Source organism: Cornus florida, unplaced genomic scaffold (genome assembly GCF_030987335.1).
Source record: "Cornus florida cultivar Cherokee Brave unplaced genomic scaffold, ASM3098733v1 CherokeeBrave_3.0.0_Hap2_Chr07, whole genome shotgun sequence".
NCBI classification, from domain to species: Eukaryota; Viridiplantae; Streptophyta; class Magnoliopsida; order Cornales; family Cornaceae; genus Cornus; species Cornus florida.
In genome coordinates this window covers 49093874-49115741 of record NW_026775577.1, presented here as the reverse complement: position 1 = coordinate 49115741, position 21868 = coordinate 49093874, and the positions used below count along the sequence as shown (strand labels likewise).

Here is a 21868-nt window from a genome sequence, read left to right as displayed (position 1 = left end):
TGCACCTGTGTTAACAAGAACTCGTGCCCAAGAATTGAAAACTGGAAAGATACCTCAAACTGAAGAGGTGCATGCAGAAGTATCCGTCTGTGGAAGAGTGTTGGCTCGTCCCTGAGCCCTGCTGTGAATTGCCATGATAGCTTGACTGATGGTATCAGGGCAACAACGCTCTTGATAATCTACATCGTTTGCTCATTTCGGCAAACCTCTACTAATTCCGCTACTTTTTTGTTTATTCGGATAAGAGAATCAACAAGCCATAACAGAATTATCCATGGTAGGGAAAGAGAATACATCAATTGGATCTAAGTATGAAGATCCAAATAATCCTTTATATCTCCATCACTGTGACCATCTAAGAGTAGTCTTAGTAACTCAACCCTTAACCGAAGGCAATTATTATACGTAGAGTCATGCTATGGTTACGGATTTGAGTGATAAGAATAAGATCAGTTTCATTGACGGATCTATCCTAATGCCAAACGACTCCTCGATAGCTGAGTTACAACAATGGATTCGCTGTAATAATATGGTGAAATCATGGTTGCTTAGTTCTCTTTCAATGGATATACATCAAAATATGATCTATAATGATCTCGCATATGACATTTGGGCATACCTAATGGAACGTTTTTTACATGTCAATAATCCCCATGTGTTCCAAATTGAGCGAAGTATTTACAAACTGCTTCAAGACACCATGTATGTGGTGACTTATTTTACCAAATTGAAGGGGCTTTGGGATGAACTATCTGATTTATGCGTCATTCTTGCATGCTCTTATGGGGCCAGGAAAGAGATCCAACAGTATCAACAACGTCAGAAAACCATGAAGTTCCTTATGGGTCTCAATGACTTATACCATGTGATTCGTGGACAGATTCTTTTAATTGATCCATTACCTTCTGTTAACCGAGCATACTCTTTGGTGCTTCAAGAAGAATGACAATGAGAAGTGTCCTCTCACAAACCTACAATCCTAGAAGCAGCTGCTCTTGCAACGAGAGGGAACTTTAATGGTCAAGAAAAAGATGATTATACAAACTCCAGAAAGAAGAAAGATGTCAAAGAATGTCCAAAGTGTGATCATTGTGGATGGGTGGGTCATACAATAGTGAAATGTTTTAAACTTCATGGATATTTTTCGGACCACCGACTCCACAAAGAAAATTTCAAGGCTACTGCCAATCAAATCTCATCAGTTGTTAGGCAAGAGCTATCAAGTGGATTTCCTTTCACCCCAGAACAAAGCCAACAACTCCTCACTCTTCTTAACAATGCCAATAAAAGAACCCCTATGGCATATCATGTAGGGAACACATCCACAATGTCCAATTTTTTAGGTAAATCACTTTGTCTCACTTCATCTCTTGAACAAACTCCATGGATTCTCGATAGTGGAGCAGCAACAGACCATATAGTCTGTTCCCCAACTTGTTTTACTTCTTCTTTTCCAGTAAAAGGACAAACTGTTAAATTACCTAATGGGACCCCAGCTCCTGTAACACATATTGGTTCCATCATTTTTTCTCCTCATTTAACATTGACAAATGTCATGTGCGTTCCATCCTTTTATTTTAATCTGATTTCAATTAGTAACCTTTCTAAAAACTCCAATTATTCAATAACATTTTCCTTTGATTCTTGCATAATACAGGATCAACGCTCAAAGAAGATAATTGGGATGTGATCTGAGCAGGATGGCCTATACTATTTAGTAACCCCAGGGGGAGCCATGTGCCAATCAGCTAACTCCTCATCTTCTCAATTATGGCATCATCGTTTGGGGCATTTATCTAATAAAGCTTTGCATTTTCTTTCAAATAATGTTTTCGAAATTAAAACCTATGATGTTGAATTTTGTTCCATTTGTTCTTTAGCAAAGCAGACAAGACTTAAATTTCCTTTAAGCTTTATCTCAACCAAAAATTCTTTTGAATTATTACATGCTGATATTTGGGGAGGGTATCAAACACCCTCAATCTCAGGGGCTCGTTATTTTCTTATCATAGTCGATGATTCTACTCGATGTACATCGGTTTATTTGATGCATCACAAGTCTGAAACCTGTCATCTTTTAAAGTCTTTTCTTCAACTTGTTGAAGCCCAATTTTCTTCCAAAGTTCATGCTATACGGAGTGATAATGGCTAAGAATTTAGCATACCTTTTTATAATGTAAAAAAAGGAATTGTTCATCAACACAGTTGCGTGTCCACTCCACAATAAAATAGAGTAGTAGAATGTAAACATTGTTTTTGGGGAGATGCAATTCTCACAACTACCTATTTGATCAATAGAACACCTACACTTATTTTATCTAGTAAGTCACCATATGAGATGTTATTTAAAATTAAACCATCATATACTCATTTGAGAGTTTTTGTGTGTTTATGCCTTGCTTCCATCCAAATTTGATGCGCATGCTAAAAGGTGCATTTTTCTTGGATATCCTTATCGGAAAAAGGGGTATAGAGTATATGATATTAACAACCACCAAGTATTTACTTCTCGTGATATGATTTTCCATGAAAAACAATTTCCATTTGCTCAATCCAGTGAGTCACCTCAGTACCCTGTTTTACCTTGTCCATTTGATGCTCCAGATGGAAATGTATCGACCTATCATCCACCTTCTAACCACATACCAGACTCATCTCTACCAAGTTCCGCACCATTTCCTCCACCTAGCTCAATACAACATTTTAATACCCCTAATTTTAAAAGGATAGTCTCGGTATTTATTTTATGGTTTTATTGCATTTTTAAATTCATTATTTGATTATTTGGTTATTTGTTTAATTGTTTAATTGGATTATTTGTTTTAATTTAAATTGTAATGACCCAGATTTTCATAGATATATATATATATTTTTTCCGTTGTCTTTCCTTACTGAGTTCAGTTCCTCTTCGCTTAGTGTTGTCTCAAGTGCTCTGGAGTGATTTCGAGACTCTTTTTTGTGGATTGATAACTTCCTTTGAGGACCAAGTCATTTCCACATTTTTTATTTTTTCGACATTATTCACTTTTCGTCCTTTTCCTTATTTCGTCTTTTTCCCTATTTTGTCTTTTCCCCGTTTGGCACTTTGTTGGCATAACCACACTTCTTATGTTTGAAGCTGGTTTTTGACTTCATGTATCTTCATCTTGAGTGGTTTCCACGAAATACATATCTTTACTTTTGCAAGAAAGTACTCTGGTTACTCCCGGTGTCCATAGGGGCATGGATGCAAAGTTCTTTGAAATTATTTTCTTTTCTTGGGGTGTTTTTCGTAAATATCTTTTGAAGATATTTTATTTCAGGGGTTTTTAAGAAAATTTTTTTGAAAGATATTTTCATTCTGGGCCATTGTGCAGTTTCACTTTTTGGAGGGACCATTGTGCAATTAATGAAAGTTATTGCTAAATGCCTTGTTTTAAGCCTGGATCCTCATACGGGATTCATTTTCACTTTTCGTCGAGTCGTGTACTCTTAGAAAATCCTCTGGTCATTGTTTTCCAGTTTCAGAGTTTCTGGCCCCAGTTAGCGCCAAACTTGTTTGGGGAATAACTTTCTGCTCGGGACTTAATTTTTGACGTCGTTTCTTTTGTTGTTTATATTTTCTCATTTTAAATCTTTTTTGTTCATAGAGTTTTGTCATTTGAGCACGTCTGCTCAAATTTCACTTTTTCAGACTTGGCGGGGCCCGTTCAGGGCATTTTTTGAGATTTCTATAAAAGGGGGGTGAGATATTTTATTTTTTCATCTTCCCCACTCTCTTGCATGACCTGAAGCTTACATGGTAGCCCAAGGGAGGCTTCCACCTTCTCTCTCCTCTTTTGAGCTTCATTCCTTCGTCAGAACATAGAAGGGCCTTTGCGTTTAGTGTTCGTGTTGACTACGCGCTTCTTTCACCCTTATTAAAACCCATTTCTGACCATTCTTTGAGTTTGGGTTTGAAGTCAAGTTGTGATTTTGATGGGGCTTCCTTGAGGGTAATGTGCACGGTGTAGTCCACGACAAAACCTAGAAGTTTCGTCGGATTCGGAGCGGTTTCCATTTGGTGGCTTTTGAGATTTTCATTTCAAATTGAGGTAGGGGATGTTCTAGGCTTTTGTGTATGTTGTATTGAGTGTTTAGCATGATTATACAACTTAATTGCATGCCTTGTATCGATTCTAGAAAATTAGTATTAATTATTTCTTTGTATGAAATTTAATTCACAAGGATGTGTATAACTTAGAATGGAATTGTGGCATGCTAGAAAATCATGTTTTAATATGTTTGTTAACATATATTAAATTGGGATTAATTGAATAAGAATTGGATATTTTATTTAAGATTTATCTTTTGTGAAAGATTAAATCCCATGGCCGTACCTAGCATAAAATTGACTTGTGATATGCTTTTAATTTGAGAGTATTTGGACAAGTATGAAAATCTAGAGATTTTAATTAAAATGATTAATTAAAATCTAATTAAGGGTTCCATTGGCCTAATTAAGTGTTTAACTTGATATTTGTGATAACTATGACTTATGTTCTAGTATATGTTAATTTGGAACCATTTGATGTTGTTTTAGAAGTTAGGGATTTGATTATCATGATTTAATTGAATTTCACTTTATTGTTCTTATGGCCTAATCGAGCTTTGATGTGGTGTATGTAATGACCATGCTATATTGTTTATCATGTATTAATTGGAGGCCATTTGATTGAGATTTGAAACCTAGGAAATTTAATTAGTTTATTGATTAAATTCCGTTTCTATTGTATTATTGATTAACTCATGTTTTTGACATTGATAGTATGTTTAAAGCATGAATTTTGATTTATAATGGATTTATGAGTTATGTTTCAATATTGGATTATATTGTTATAGCGCGTAACGAATCGCGCTCTGAAGATTCGACATGTGATGTTATTATAGCGCGTAACAAATCGCGCTCTGAAGATTCGACATTGTCATCCTATAGTAGTTGTGGATTTAGAGCATGTGTTGTGTGGTTTCAGCCTACTTATGCATGAAGGTAGTTTCGTGTACTATTCAATATGTATATAAGTTGTAAACTTATCTATTTATTTTGGAACCACTTAGGACATTGCATGATGGCTAGGGTTTAGCTCTAGTACGGGGACAAGAGTTCTCTAAGTCAAAAGTTCACGCATTGGGTAGGCTGCCTGGGGTTTAGTAGCTCCAAATTAGCCCAGAAAAGTTCGGGCGTTGGGTAGGCTACCTGGGGGTTAGTAGCTCCAAATTAGCCCTGTATCAGTCTCATCCGACTGATGTCCAAGTCTTCCACTATTTGTTTTGACATTTAATTCCAAGTTATCAATAATGTTTATATTGTGACTGTGGTTTTGGCTATTGGCGATTTGATGTTGTTAAGTACATCCATACTAAATTGCTATATTTAGTTGATTTAGCATTTAGATTTCAAGTTGATAACTTTGAGAATCTATATCTAGTTGCTTTGTGTAAGCATGTTTCTATCTGGTTGCTTTGTGTAAGCATGTTTCTAACTAGTTGCTTTGTGTAAGCATGTTATATCTTGTTGCTATGTATAACATGCTCTTGTGTTGTTGAAATTGCTATTCTAAAAATGATCTTAGGTAGCTAGGATGCTCCCTGAGTCTCACCTTTGACATAGACGTTAGGTGGAATGAACCACAATGATTAACTCATGTACACTTGTAAAATGTAAGTCGATGCATGCTCATTTCTTACGAGTAGCTTTATGTTACTCAGCCCTACGATACTGGGGCATATTTCAGGTACAGGATACAAGATTGGAGATTGTATTTGCTTGGGTGATTTGCTGAGTTGAGCTTCTTTAGAAGCATTCTTGTTCACATGCACGTGTTAGCATGTTCATGATTTGTTTATGAAATGTAATTTTTCTAACTTGGAGGTTTGACATGTCAAATGTTGTAAATTTATTGTAATGAGGCCATAGGCCATTGTAGCACATCTATTGTATCATATTACATACACTTGCATGCTCACTTTGGCAAACAATACCTTCCTTGATGAAACAAAAACTCTAAGTAGCATTTTTAGGGAGTTTTACCCTATTCTGTTCCAGGGGCATTTTGGGTATTTCACAATGCATTTTTTTCATTTTTCCTCACGATTCAAGTAGAAAACTAAATTTTGAGTTGGGTTTCTTCTTTGTGTTTTTCCAGAAAACATCATCTTGGCTCTCAAAAATCAATATTTTTCTAAAAAATCCTTGCTGCCAGATTTTGCAAATTTTTAGTACAAATGTAATTGGTACTATTCATCGACTTTTTTTTGAAAATCGTCACGACCGATCCAAAACTTCCAAAGGTCTTGTGAGTTCATTTTAATATTGCATTTTCAATTTAGGCAATTTAAAAACCTCCCGAAGCCCTATTTCCAAAACTTGGGCAGTAGCTCGGATTAGTTTTTTTCATCTTGACTTGATTTTCTTGGGGGCATTCTAGGCATTTTACAATGCATTTTTTTTTTTGTTTTCATTCATGATCGGGGTAGGAAACTTGATTTTAGGGGGGGGTTTATTCTTTGAGTTTTTCAAATAAAGTTCGTTTAGATGCCCGTTTTTACTCTCAGTTGCAGTAGTGGTGGGTTGTCCTTGTCGGGCCGCCACAACATCATTTTTGTTTTGACCTTTCTCTCCCGTCCGGACGCCAAATTGAGTAAATTTTTTTTGAACTTGACTAATTTGTCATTCTCTTTCTAGCGGTGTGCTCGATAGCATCTGAATCCACTTTTTACAAATTAACTATTTTGCCTTTAGGTTCTTTTTGTCCGTTTTTGAAACGACACTTCTGCATTTGTTTCCTTTGGGTTCCGTGGCCTCATTGAGAGTCATATTGGTGTCTTAAAGATGCATTGTATCTCTAGAGACCGTTGTTTCACCTTTCGCTTCTGCATTTCAGATCCATTATCGGGTCATCTTTTGGTCATCACTGACGCACCGGGTTTACAAAACTTGGGCCGTCACATAAATTGTATGCTTATGTGGTAATTGAAGTAATTTTTTATTTGATTTATTCTTAAATAGTGTGTTTTCTTACATGAATTTATTTGTAGATTAAATATGTTATGTTTATTTTTATTTTAAAAGGATTTTTAAATGGATAGTAGTAATGGACCAACAATTAGGTCACATGGACTACTTGAATAGGAGTTGATTATGGGTACGGATATTTACCCATATATGGATAGTTGTATATATATTTGAGTATATACGTATATACGTATATAAGGATAAAGTATTATTATTAATAATAATTATTTATTGTTAATGCTAATAATAGTAATTTTAGGTTAGTAGGTTCTATATATATATATATAATTATAAATTATATCTATATATTTGATTATCACGTATAGGACATTATATGTATATGTAATTATATTTTCTTTTCTTTTCTTTTCCCTTAAGATAGCCGACTTAATATTGGATTAAGATTAGGATTAGCCTATATTATATATATGTAAAGTTGTGTTTGCCAAGGGTTTTAAAACCCTATTCATGTAACAGTGGAGGTAGAGAGAAAGAACAGAGAGTTTGTGAAAGAACGGAGGGAGAAGGACGAGAAGGATTGGCCAAAAACCAAGGCTAAACCAAGGAGAGGAAGAAGGGGTGTTGTTTGTGGGTTGAACCAAGGGTAATAAAGGAGTTGAAAACAGTCAAGGGTTACTGGAAAATCTAGGGAGACAATGTTGAGATTTTAATCCGAAATCTCAAAGGCAAGTTCTTTCTCTTACTCCTTCCCCTAAACTTGTGTTCTGTATATGCCTAGGTAATCTCTAGGATTAAATCGGATATTAAAATTGGTCTTTCATGCATGCTAATTCAGATTAAAACAATATGTAAGTTAATGAAATTATAATTGCTTGATCTTGAATTTTCTTGCTTGAATACTTGTTTTACTTGGTGTTAATAATGCATACTGGATTTTTATACATGATGGGGATGTTTTGGGACGTAGTTCAGACACCTAGGAACCTTAGTAATGGAGGATAGTGGGATTGGAACTTACCAGAGACGGAAAAGATAGAGATTGCAGAAGTGAAGGCGGCTCCATCTTCAATAGAGGTGGCTCCATTGGAATGGAGCTGGCTCCACCTTTAATGGAGGCGGCTCCATTGGAATGGAGGTGGCTCCATCTCCAATGGAGTCGGCTCCCATTTTGTAAATACACCAGTAAGTGTATTTTGACGTGTTTTTTTGGTTTTCAGAGGCTCCAGTGTAAATCTGAAATTTTGTAGGGGTTTTAAATGATTTAAATGAGCATTTTAAAATTCCGGAATGATTAATCTATGCTATGAACTTGAACATCATGAGATTTAAAATTAAATTTGCATGTTGTTAATGGTTTTGAAAAATTTAAATGCTTGTCGTTGTTATAGCAAGTTAAATGGGTTAATATAAGTTTACTCTTGAATACTTCAATGTAATGTGCTTAGTTATTTATCTGACTTTTATTATATTATTCTCTAGATTTTAATTGATGAGTTACTTTATTTTGCTCTATTAATTATTGGATTTTGTGAACTATATGCACCAATATGGGACGGTGGCATATTAGGGACAGATTAGCTCAAAACGCTAAGTCCTACCTATTCTGGTATAAGGGAATGGATTAATTACAATGTTAATTCCTACTTATATTTGTGTTAGGTCAACAAACAGTTGAATGACATACCGTAGTTTTAGATGGATTTATATATATGTATGATATGAGATTGAGTCTCAGGATCATGGTTAGTGTGTGTATATTGCCTAGGATGGATAACCGGATATAGTAGACATCTGGGTGCCCTGGTAGGTCTAGGTGTTGAATTTATATATATATATTTAAATAATAAAAATTATTTTATGGTCCAATGCACTACGTTTTCTAAAGTAGGATTGCAATGTAATTATTGATACTTTATAGATTGGGTTGTACTTTCCAATTTGGTGATTTAATTGCAAGTATGGTTTTTATACCATTGGATTATGGTTTTTCAACTTATTTGGTGTGATTTAATTCTAACCATTAATATGTAAATTTCCATGATAGGAAGGGAGACTTAGGTATGCTTGTTTATAGAGAAGTCGTCCCCCCTTGTTGTTGTTTTATATAAGGGTTTTAAAACCCTTATTCAGACCTATCATATCGATAACTCTCAGAAAGGGGTAAAGCGCTCTAATTTTTCAGATCTCTCAAGGGCACTAAGAAATTCCCACAAGGTATCTAAAGTTTAATCTTTTAATCAGGTATGATATTAAAACCTCTCTTTAATTGATGATTAATTTTGATTTCTACATGTTATTTATTATTTAAACCCAACAATTGGTATCAGAGCCATGTTATGATTTGTAGAAATCAAAATAATAAAAATTGATTCATATTTTTGTGGGTGAGTAATTGATTCTTCTGTTTGAAAAAAAAAAAAATACTTTATACAACAAATTGCATACACGCTGAACGAGTTTTTTTGGCATGAATTTGTTATCGGTTTGTATTCATGAATTTGTTATTAGTTTGTAATATGATGAAGTGCATGCATGTAATACCCTTAATTTTAAAAGGATAGTCTCGGCATTTTAATTTTAATTTTATTGTTTGTTTTTTTGCTTAATTGCTAATTTTTGGTTGTTTAATTACTTATTTGCGTTTATTAATTGATATTTGACTTAAATTGATATTTAATGGTTTTTTGTGCATTGTTTGGTTTATTTAAATTATTAATTGTTGTGTACTATTTTCGTAAATTATTAATTGTACTGTTCTATTTGTATTTCACTATTTTAAGATTAGGTTATTAAATTAGTGTAATTATTTTAATTTAGTTACGTGAGTTTTTTAAATACATTAATTTACTTACGGTTCTTTTGGATGTCACCTAAGTGTAGCCGACATAGATTTTAAACGTAGGTTTTATTGTATGGGCCAACTAGGATTAAGATTAAGGCTCTGTCTCTAATATTACAAGGATTAGGGTTTTATTGTTAAGCCTATAAATACACCATTATACTTTAAGTCTAGGGTTTACGATCATAACACTTAGCTTATAGACGTAAACTGCGTTCTGTAAAAACAAAGGGTTGAGAACAGAGCACTGTAAGGTCTGTCAAAGAGAAGAATGGAGAGGAGCAAGGGGGTGTGGTGGTGGACTATCTATAACTAGAGGAGGCTTGACAGTGGTTCAGTGTTGCCGGAACAGTGGACACAACGCCGAGATTTCATAACTGAAATCATAAGCAAGTTCTTTTCTTCCTCTTTCCCGTTGGCTTATGTTCTGTGCACCTAGATAGTCTCTAGGAGATTAATTGGACATTAATTGAACTATGCATGATCATTATATGTTATACTTGATTATCTATTATTGGTGAAATTTATCTGAAATATTTCTGTCATGTATGGTTTTGTATCGTCTCTGTTTTGGCAAAAAATGGGCCACTGTTTTAATTTCTGTTTTGAATCTTGCTACAATAACTCAAGGCCTGAATTAACACTAAATGTGATTAAGGCCTTTAAGTTCAATTTAGAGGAAGAACAGTAAGGTTGGAATGGCCGGACACGGAGCAGATGGGCTGAAACGGAGCGAAACGGGACTGGAAGCTCTCAGAGGAGGTGAGAGCCGACTCCATGGAAGTGGGAGCCCACTCCCACACTCATCGAGCAGGCTCCAAGGCCCTTGGAGCCTGGTCCCAAGCACAAAGAGCCTGCTCCCAAAGTCATGGAGCAGGCTCTCTTCAATATTTCACATTTTGATATTTTTTTTACGAACTGTTTGTTACTGTTGGAGCATGGGAACTGTTCTGATGATTCTGGGGTTTTCACAGAGGGATTATAAGGTTCTTTTTGGGTGTTATTAAGTCCTTAAATTGATTAAGGTTGACCTTTAAGTGAATGGGATAAATAGTATAAAATTCAGGCACTTTCTATGCTGTTAACGAATGGAAGATAAACTAATTGCTTAATTAAATTTTAGCAATTTAATGGGATTTAATATGTTTATAAAACTTGTTTTAAATGCATGATAGGGTCATTTATTTATTATTTTTGATTTATGCATGCTTTGGATGCTAATTGTCGGATTATTAAACCTTTTCTGCAATTACCTGGATTATTGTTTGGATTGCAATTGCTAGAATATTAAATGTCTTCCTGCAGTTATTTGGATAGTGGTTTTGGACTTTAAATTAATAAACTATTATTTATATATTGTAATTTACATGGATATGGAGAATTGTATGCACCGGTATGGGACGGTGGCATACTAAGGACGGTTTAGCTCAAAACGCTAAGACCTAACCTACTGGATGAAAGGAATGGATTGTAAAATATTGAATCCTAAATTATGTTTAAGTCAAATCAACTGGCAAAGTTTAATGACTTTCTGGATTAGTTGGTTGTAGTTAAGTCATATCAGCTGAATAAGTTGAGTGACTATTGGGACTGTGTTTTATATGTCATCTCAATGAATAATTGAATGATATACTTTAGTTTCAGATGAACTTTAGATATATGATTATGGTACCACGAGATGAGCTTGAGTCTCAGGCTCATTGGTTAGGGTGCGTATATGTAGTGGATGCGTAGCTGGATATAGTAGGTAGGTGTACCCTGTTAGGTCTAGGTACTCATGCCTTGGGTGTGTTTTCGCATGTTGCCTTCTATTCAGGTTGAGACCCCTATTATAGTCCAGTGAATGTCCCTTAGTGTGGATATATATATGTATGAACTAAATAGATATTGTGAGATATCTAGGGTGTATCTGCGTATCAGGTCACTGTATGGATTGCAGTTAGATTAGAACTTGTTCGTGGGCCTAACCCACTCCTTTATTCTTTTCATGTACAGGACAGTTCGAACCTTAGAGCTTGATCATAATGGTTGAAGATAGTTTCTTATTCATCAGATTATGTAGGACTTCTCTTTATGATCTAGCTTAGTTTTATTTTCCAGTTCGGTTGACATTTTTATTTAGGGGTTCACTAGATGGATTCCCAAGCTATACTCATAGAGGTTTTGGATTTGGAGTATTATTATTCAGTTTTATTTGGAGGATTTTATATTTCTTAATTCTTTTAGCTTTGTAATTTAAATTCTTAAATCTTTATATTCTGTGTTCACTTTAAAATACTTTAACTGTTTGATATTTCCCTCGGGTTTGGTCCTGGGCCTGATCAACACGTGTCTCAGATCCGAGGGGTATCACAGTTTGTATTAGAGCACTCCAGGTTCAAGTGTCTCTAGGATGTTTCGTATTAAGACTTCCGCGTAGCGTTTTCTCTTGATTAGAGTTTAAGTTTTGGATTCATTGTATTCCTTTATGGTTTGTTTAAGGTTAATGCTAGAAGAGGACAAATAAATAGTCGACAAAGGAGAGTGGCACGTAGGCAACAGGAACGCCTGCGGTGTCAGGAAGAGCAACATTTGCCAGAGTTTCAGGATGATGGTTAGTTCCATGAAGAGCAGGAGGACGTTCAGCAGACTCGGGTTCAGGGAGGTGATCTAGAGTTTCCTCTTTACATCAATGACCTTATTGCTCGGACTATAGAAGCAGGGGTAACAGCTGCATTTTAGAATCAGCCTCAGGTACAGCCAGCACCATTACCAGCACCGGTTGTTCAGACTGATACTTAGGAGAAGGCCGGGAGTTCTTTCACAAAGGGGAGCCCACCTGAGTTCACAGGCTCTACCAATGCGAAAGCATCTCACTAGTGGAAATAGGACATCGAGCGACATCTTCGCTTGGTTCATTGCACGGAGGTTCAGAAGCAGATGCTTGCTACCTTCAAGCTAGTTGGGGATGTACTACAGTGGTGGGAGTCAGTTACCACCACAGAGGAGAGGATGACATTGACTTACGATCAGTTCAGTGCACGCTTTGATAAAAAGTACTTCCCTTATACAGTCAGGGCAGCCATGAAGACTGAGTTTCTTAATCTACAGTAGGGGAACATGATAGTGGCAGAGTATGAGCAGCAGTTCACGCGCTTATCTCTTTTTGCACCGGAGGAGGCGGATACAGAGGAGAAAAAACGCAACAGTTTCGTTAAGGGACTAATGTGATCTATCAAGAGAGGTATTATAGGTAGTCCAGCCTATGCTACATATGCTCAGGTGGTAGACACCGCTCTTCAGCAATATCAGTTGACCGTGGACTTTCGACAGGCCAAGGGTGAGAAGCGGTGTGACAGAGACTCTGCTAATCAGTCAGCTGAGAAAGGGAATAGGAATGGATACCAACAGAATGACAAAGGCAAGTTCCAGGGACAGCAGCCTTGGAAGAAGCACAAGGGTGGTTCGGATGCTCCCAGGGACCTATTCAGCGACAGCAGAATGGGGGACCACAGGTAGGACAGGGTCAGCCGCAGGCTGACCGATAGAGGAGGCCATTTTGTACTTGCCAGGGTAGTTGCTACACTTGTGGAGAGTATGGTCATACCTCTAGACAGTGTCCTACGGCAAGACAGGGACAGGGATGGAGACAGCATGTGCAGCAGGGGCAGAGGGCGTCAGTGCCTTTACCAGCTCCACAGGTTCCGCGGATTCAGGGACAGACATATCCGGCTTTACCAGTGCCACCGCAGCCTCAGGGACAGGCACCACAGCAGCTACACTATGGCAGGGTGTACAACCCTATGCCCCAGGATATGCAGGTACCTCAGGCTGTTAAGGGTAAGTTTCTTATTCATGGTTTACATGGACGTGTATTATTTGACACGGGTGCTACACACACATTTGTAGCTAGATCTTTTGTTGTTTTATCTGGGATGACGACTCGGGTATGCAGTAGACCTCATGGTATTTCTACACCGTTAGGCAATACAGCCATTCTTTATGAGAATGATGGGCCTGTGACACTAGATATTGCTAGACTCAGATTTCTAGCCAATCTTTTGGTCTTGGACATGTACACTTATGATGTGATACTTAGGATGGTTTGTTTATTGCATTACCATACCCAAGTTGATTGTTATGATAGGTCTGCTGTTTTCACCATACCTGGTCAGGACATGTACGTCGTTGCTATGTCGCATTCTAGCGAGGTCACTAGCACCTATTTATTTCATATTGAGGACGAAACGGAGGAAGGGACTACTGTATCTTTGGATAACATACCAACTGTACAGGATTTCCTGGATGTATTTTAGGAGATTCTAGGATTGTCGCCTAGTCGCGAGATCAACTTTGTGATTGACTTAGCTCTAGGCACTACGCCTATTGCTAGGGCACTGTATAGGATGGCACTAGTGGAGATGCGAGAGCTGAGGGATCAGATTCAGCAATTACTCAGCCAGGGTTTTATTTGTAGGAGCACTTCACCCTGGGGGGCACCAATTCTGTTTGTGAAGAAGAAGGATGGTTTACTTCGGCTGTGTATAGATTACAGGGAGTTGAACAAGGTTATTATTCGTAACAAGTACCCTTTACCTAGGATTGTTGATCTTTTTGATCAATTGAAGGGAGCTACCTATTTCTTTAATATTGATCTGCGGTATAGATATCATCAACTTCGGGTTAGGGAGCAGGATGTTCCGAGGACAACATTTCTCACTAGATATAGATCTTATGAGTTTCGAGTGATGCCGTTCGGGTTGACTAATGCACCAGCGGTCTTTATAGATTTAATGAACAGAGTCTTCAGGGCCTATTTGGTTCAGTTTGTCATTGTTTTCATTGATGATATCTTGATTTATTCTAGGTCTGAGGACGATCATGCTAGACATTTACGGATTGTGTTGTAGATGCTTCGTGAACACCAGTTATATGCCAAGTTCGAGAAGTGTGAATTTTAGCAGCAGGAGGTGAAATTTCTGGGTCACGTGGTGTCAGAAAGGGGAATAGCGGTGGATTCAACCAAGGTCTCAGCAGTAGTTGAGTGGGGACAGCCTACTTCACCTATCGAGATTCGAAGTTTCCTCGGATTGACAGGATATTATAGGAGGTTCATCCAGGGGTTCTCAAAGATAGCGGGACCACTCACTTATCTGACTAAGAAGGGTGTACATTTTGTGTAGGATGAACATTGTCAGAAAGCTTTTGATGAGCTGAAGACTAAGTTGACTTTTGCACCAATTTTGTCTACCCCATAGAGTGGAATATCGTATCTTATCTACACGGATGCTTCTTTGCAGGGTCTTGGATGTCTTTTGATGCAAGAGGAGCGACCAATTTTGTATGGATCTCGAAAGCTTAAGCCTCACGAGCTTAATTATCCAACACAGGATTTGGAGTTGGCAGCTGTGGTATTTGCCTTATGTATTTGGAGGCATTATCTGTTGGGTGAGTCCTTCAGATTATTTAGTGATCACAAGAGTCTGCAGTATTTGTTCACTCAACAGGAGCTGAATACAAGACAGCGCAGGTGGTTGGAGTTTGTGAAAGACTATCACTTTTCTATACAGTACCATCCAAGGAAAGCGAATGTGGTGGCAAATGCACTCAGTTGCTGACCTATTGGTAGTCTTTCCGCTCTATTCACTATTGAATGGAATGCATTGAAGAAGGTGGATGAATTGTCGGATGCTTTCATGGCTTGCATGGTAGTTACACCTTCTATCATTCACAAAGTTTTGAATGCGTAACTCACGGATCAGCAGTGCATTGATAAAGTGGTAGAGATAGCTTCCGGTGAGGTTCCATTTTACTATGTTGGGACTGATGGAGGTTTGTCGTACAAGGGACGGTTAGTGGTATCTTCTGCTAATGAGTTGAGGAAGGATGTGATGACTGAGACTCAACACTCTGAGTTTTCTGTTCATCCAAGAGGAGACAAGATGTATCAGGATATGAAGCGGCAGTTTTGGTGGGCAAGTATGAATAAGGGCATTGCTCTTTTTGTTTTGCAATGTAGTACTTATCAGATGGTTAAGATTGATCATTAGAGGCCGCCAGGAGCTCTACAGCCACTGCCAATACCAAAGTGTAAATGAGAGAGCATTTCTATAGATTTTGTGGAAGGGTTGCCAAATTCCTTCAAGGATCACAATTCCATTTGGGTTATTGTGGACAGATTGATGAAATCAGCTTATTTCTTGCCTATTCGCACTGACTTCACTTCGGAGCAGTTGGCGAGACTTTACATTTTAGAGATTGTGTCCGGATTCTGGAAGAGTTACATGGAATTCCATTGTCTATTATATCGGACAGGGATTCGAGTTTTGTGTTCGGATTCTGGAAGAGTTTTCAGCAGGCTTTGGGTATCGAATTACATCTTAGTACTGTTTATCATCTTCAAACTGATGGAAGACTGAGAGGGTTAATTAGATTATGGGGGATGTGCTTCGGTCGTGTGCTCTTGATTTCAAGGGCCATTAGGAGGATTATTTACCACTTGTGGAGTTTGCATGTAACAATAGTTTCCAGAAGACTATTGGGATGGCACCATTTGAGGCATTATACGGCCGACCGTGTCAATCGCCTGTTTGTTAGATGGAGGTTGGAGAGAGCAGATTCTTGGGTCCTGAGTTCATTAAGGATACTTCTGAGAAGATTGCTCTTATTAGGGATCGCATGCGCACTGTGCAGAGTCGGTAGAAGAGTTATGCCGATAGTTGCACACGTGTTTTGGAGTTTCCGGTTGGGGATCAGGTTATACTCAAAGTGTTGCCTATGAAGGGTGTAATGTGCTTTAGCAAGAAAGGGAAGTTGTCTCCATGGTTTATCGGTCCATTTATGATTAGGATCGAGTTGGAGTTGTTGCTTATCGGTTGGCACTTCCGGATAATTTAGATTGCGTACACAACGTATTCTATGTTTCTATGTAGCGGAAATTTCTGCGAGATAAGGATCGGTATCAGCATATCGATGTTGGTGAGATTAAGTTGCATCTGGATGTAACTTATTTGGAGCCACCGTGTCGTATTGTCGACCGCCAGGATCAAATCCTTCGTAATAAGGTTATTCCTTTGGTGCGTATTCAGTGGAGTCATCACAATGAGGCTGAGTCTACTTGAGAACAAGAGGATGTTATTCGCTCGCAGTTTCTTGAAATATTGGAAGAAGGTAAGAGCGAATTCCGAGGATGGAATTCCTTTTGTTAAGGGGGAAGAATGTAATACCCCTAATTTTAAAAGGATAGTCTTGGCATTTTAATTTTAATTTTAATTTTATTGTTTGTTTATTTGGTTAATTGCTAATTTTTGGTTGTTTAATTATTTATTTGCGTTTATTAATTGATATTTGACTTAAATTGATATTTAATGGTTTTCTGTGCATTGTTTGGTTTATTTAAATTATGAATTGTTGTATGCTATTTTCGTAAATTATTAATTGTATTGTTCTCTTTCTATTTCACTATTTTAAGATTAGGTTATTAAATTAGTGTAATTATTGTAATTAAGTTACGTGAGTTTTTTAAATACATTAATTTACTTACGGTTCTTTTGGACATCACCTAAGTGTAGCCGACATAGATTTAAAATGTAGGTTTTGTTGTATGGGCCGACTAGGATTAAGATTAGGGCTCTGTCTCTTTCCTGTTGGCTTGTGTTCTGTGCACCTAGATAGTCTCTAGGAGATTAATTGGACATTAATTGAACTATTCATGATCATTATATGTTATACTTGATTATCTGTTATTAGTGAAATTTATCTGAAATCGTTCTGTCATGTATGGTTTTGTATCGTCTTTGTTTTGCAAAAAATGGGCCACTGTTTTAATTTCTGTTTTGAATCTTGCTACAATAAATCAAGGCCTGAATTAATACTAGATGTGATTAAGGCCTTTAAGTTCAATTTAGAGGAAGAATAGTAAGTTTGGAATGGTCGGAGACGGAGCAGATGGGCTGAAACGGAGCGAAACGGGACTAGAAACTCTCAGAGGAGGTGAGAGCCGGCTCCATGGAAGTGGGAGCCAGCTCCCACACTCATAGAGTAGGCTCCAAGGTCCTTGGAGCCTACTCCCAAGCACAAAGAGCCTGCTCCGAAAGTCATCGAGCAGGCTCTCTTCAATATTTCACATTCTGAAATTTTTTTTACGAACTGTTTGTTACTATTGGAGCATGGGAATTGTTCTAATGATTCTGGGGTTTTCACAGAGGGATTATAAGGTTTGTTTTGGGTGTTAATAAGACCTTAAATTGATTAAGGTTGACCTCTAAGTGAATGGGCTAAATAATATAAAATTAAGGCACTTTCTAAGCTGTTAATGAATGGAAGATAACTAATTGCTTAATTAAATTTCAGCAATTTAATGGGATTTAATATGTTTATAAAACTTGTTTTAAATACATGATAGGGTCATTTATTTATTAGTTTTGATCTATGCATGCTTTGGATGCTAATTGTCGGAATATTAAACCTTTTCTGCAATTACCTGGATTATTGTTTGGATTGTAATTGCTAGAATATTAAATGTCTTCCTGTAATTATTTGGATAGTGGTTTTGGACTATAAATTACTAAATGTAATGACCCGGATTTCTCAACCCGGTGCGTTAGTGATGAACCGGAAGTTGACTCGATAACGGACCTGAAATGCGGAAGTGAAAGAAGCCAAATGACCTCAAGAGATGTACGTCATCCCTAAGGCCCCAAAGTGACTCTCCATGAAGCCACGGAACTCAAATGAGCCAAGCAAATGAAGCAAGAATGCGTAACCCGAAAAGAGATGAACTAAGGGCAAAATGGTCATTTCTCACTGAAAAGGGTGCCACCGTGCACACCATTGGAAAGACAACGAAAAATGAACAAAATTAGACTCAAGAATCGTCTGATTCTGAGTCCGGGCAGAAAAGATATGAAATTCCAACACCCGATGCGAAAATTATGAAGCAATGACTCAACATTTTCCAATATTTTCATAATAAACTTTGAAAACAAAAGTGCATAGAAAACGAGATACATGTCATTGGCCTCCGGCCTCATCTCATACATGTTAAATACATTGAAAAGAGTGCACTTACGTGCACTTTACATATACGAATCAACGAATACAAGTTTAAACAAATAGGGATACAAAGAGGCATCTTATGCTAACACTTGCATAAAATAGAAACTTAGAAACTGTAAGCCATCCAAGGAGCAATGGAATCTTCAAATCCTAAGTCCTGTACCTGAAATATGCCCCAGTATCATAGGGGTGAGTAACATAAAGCTACTCGTAGGAGATGGGCAAGCATCGACCTAGCATTTTACAATTTTATCACCTTATGGTGAAGCATGTCAAAGGGGCTCATACCACCTAACGTCTATATCAAGATGAGACCCAGGGAGCATCCTAAGCTACCTAGATCATTTCTATCATATCACATTGTTCATGCAATTCAAACAACATGGAAACATGTTATACAAGGCAATAAAATATAGATTCTCAAAGTCTTCAACTTGAAATCCAAAATTACGAAAACAACAAGTGTGGGTCATGCCACCTAATGTCTATGTTCAAAATGAATCTATAAGGTCATTCCTAAACTACATTTGAACATCAAAACACAAATTATGATATCAATGCAATTTAACCAACAATGGAACTTCCAATACAACGCATGAAGCATGCTTTCACAAAGCTACATCTTAAGCGCAAAATAGGAAATCAAATAAGGAACAAGAAGTTACGATATCAACTAGTTATCAACTTGAAATGAAATACAAAATCAAACAAAGTGGATACTCGGACGTCACGCCGTATCAGACTGACAACATAGTTACTTTAGGGTTACTAGCCCATGGGTAACCTCCCTATGTGCGCACTAGACTATATAGAGAGACAATCCCCCGTACTAGAACCAAGTCCTAGCCGTAGCCAAACAACGACATCTCCAAGTTTCCAAAATCTACAAATTGTGCAACAACGTATATATATCAACATGTATATACAAGATATCAACTATTTACCAAGCACAATCCAAAATTTGGAAACTTATACAATACATGCTCAAAATTCACAACTACTATGGCATGTAAGATGTCAAATACAAAGTGTGCAATTCCTTACACATAGCAACAATATATTCAATAAGGAAAAACATATTCTCATGAATATAAAAGTAACAACTATGTTATCCAATGCTCAAAAGTTATCAAGTGAACATACATCAAATCCAAATCCATGATTTAAATATAGAAACAACTTCCAAAATGCAATTAAATCAATGGAGTAATAAAGTAGAATTTAATTAAACATAAATAGTTAAATTCTCTAAATTCTAAGTTAATCCAAATAACCTCAATTTAATATATATTGAAAGACATGTCATGGTCATCATATATATAACATCAAATGACAAGTTAAGTAATTAAAACACTTAAAACAAAATTAATCAAGCTAATTAATTAATTTCTTCTAGATTTTTAAACAATTCCAAATGCCTTCAATTTAATCTATGTTAGAGAACATACCAAGGCCTATTTAAATACCACATTATAACTTAATTTAATGCTTGATACAACCATGTGAATTAAACTTTCACTAAAGATAAATATTAAATAAAAGTTGTAATTCTTAATCAAATGATCCAAATTTAATATATGTTAACCAACATATCTAAGCATAATTTCCTAGTATGTTACAATTCAAATCAAAGTTATACATCATCATAAATTTTAAATCTTATACAAAAAAATAAAAATTATTAACTTTCTAGATTTGATACAAGGCATACATACATGTTGTATAATCATGGCAAACACACAATACAACACACAAATAATCCTAAAACATTCCCTACCTCATTTGGAATGAAAATTCCAATTACCACCGATATGAAATCGCCCCAAATTTTTGGTCCGCAAAACAGATTTTTCAGCTTTCTACCTTCAACTTGTAAAATTCATAAAAAAATTCAATTCTAACCCAAATTTAATAAATCCAATGCCCAATAAAAGCTTAAACACTGCAATTTGATAATATCAATTTAGTTTAACAAAATATTTTCCCAATTGAAACAGTTTTGACCCACAACTTTGAAACAAATTCTGTCCAGAAAACACATTTTCAGCCTGTAACTTCCAACTTTGAAAACTCATGAAAAATTCATTTGACATCCAAATTGGGCAAACCTAATTTATTTTGGAATTAAACATATGAGAGTGTAAAAATGAAAATTTAAGCCATGATCCAATGCCAAAAGGTTAGTGAAATAAATCATCTAAAAATATGTTTTCCAGCTGCAATAAAAACATGGATAGCAGATAGTTTCGGATTTTTAAAAAAAATTTAGAAATACTCTAAAATCGTTAAAAAATTCTGAGTAGTGTAAAACCCATGGGGAAAGTTCCGGTAAAAATTTAAAGGCAATTAAAGTACCACAGCTCCATATAAAAATTCATTTCCGGACCAAAAAGGAAAAGCTTCAAATTTCCAGCAACTAGCTTGCAACTTCAAAAATTCATAACTAATTCATTTTAAATCCAAATTACATGAAACCAAAACTAAATGAAAGCTAATTGAGTATATTTTCATATTCTATATTTAATTTAACAAGATTAATTTCAAGTTAAAACAGTTTAAGGGAAAAATACAACTCATTCTCTTCTATGCATGTAAAACACTCAATAATGACATAAAAATACTTCAAAATAATAGATCAATACCTCACTAGAAAATTGAATTTCTAGATACCAAAGCAAAACTAGGAGTTAGGCTAGATCCTTCAAGGGTTTTGAAGAGGAGGATGAGGGGAACAAAAAGTATTCCAAGTTTTATGGTCTAAAGTAAGTGGAAGGGCCTTAAAGATCATGGTCAATGCCTAAGGTTTCAAACTCCATCCATGGAGGCTAGGATTTTCTTGTGAGGAAGAGAATGAAATAATGTAGTTAAGTGTGAGTGGAGGAAATAGAAATCCTCCACTCACTATGTGTTCTTACACCATGGTCAACACACACATCTATGGTCAATTGCACAAAAACCCTCCTTTAAAACCATAATCCCAAAGTGGCCCAAAGATTTTT

General features: G+C 36.4%; 1 protein-coding gene across 1 annotated transcript in view; it reads left to right on the top strand.

Moving 5' to 3' along the window:
* Positions 1-418: 418 nt before the first annotated feature.
* The window catches only part of LOC132316701 (uncharacterized), a 37760-nt gene continuing 16310 nt past the window's right edge, over positions 419-21868 (top strand). The window contains exon 1 of the mRNA XM_059815175.1: positions 419-928. Within this exon, the coding sequence (XP_059671158.1) occupies positions 419-928 (510 nt within the window). The remainder of the gene's footprint in view (positions 929-21868) is intronic.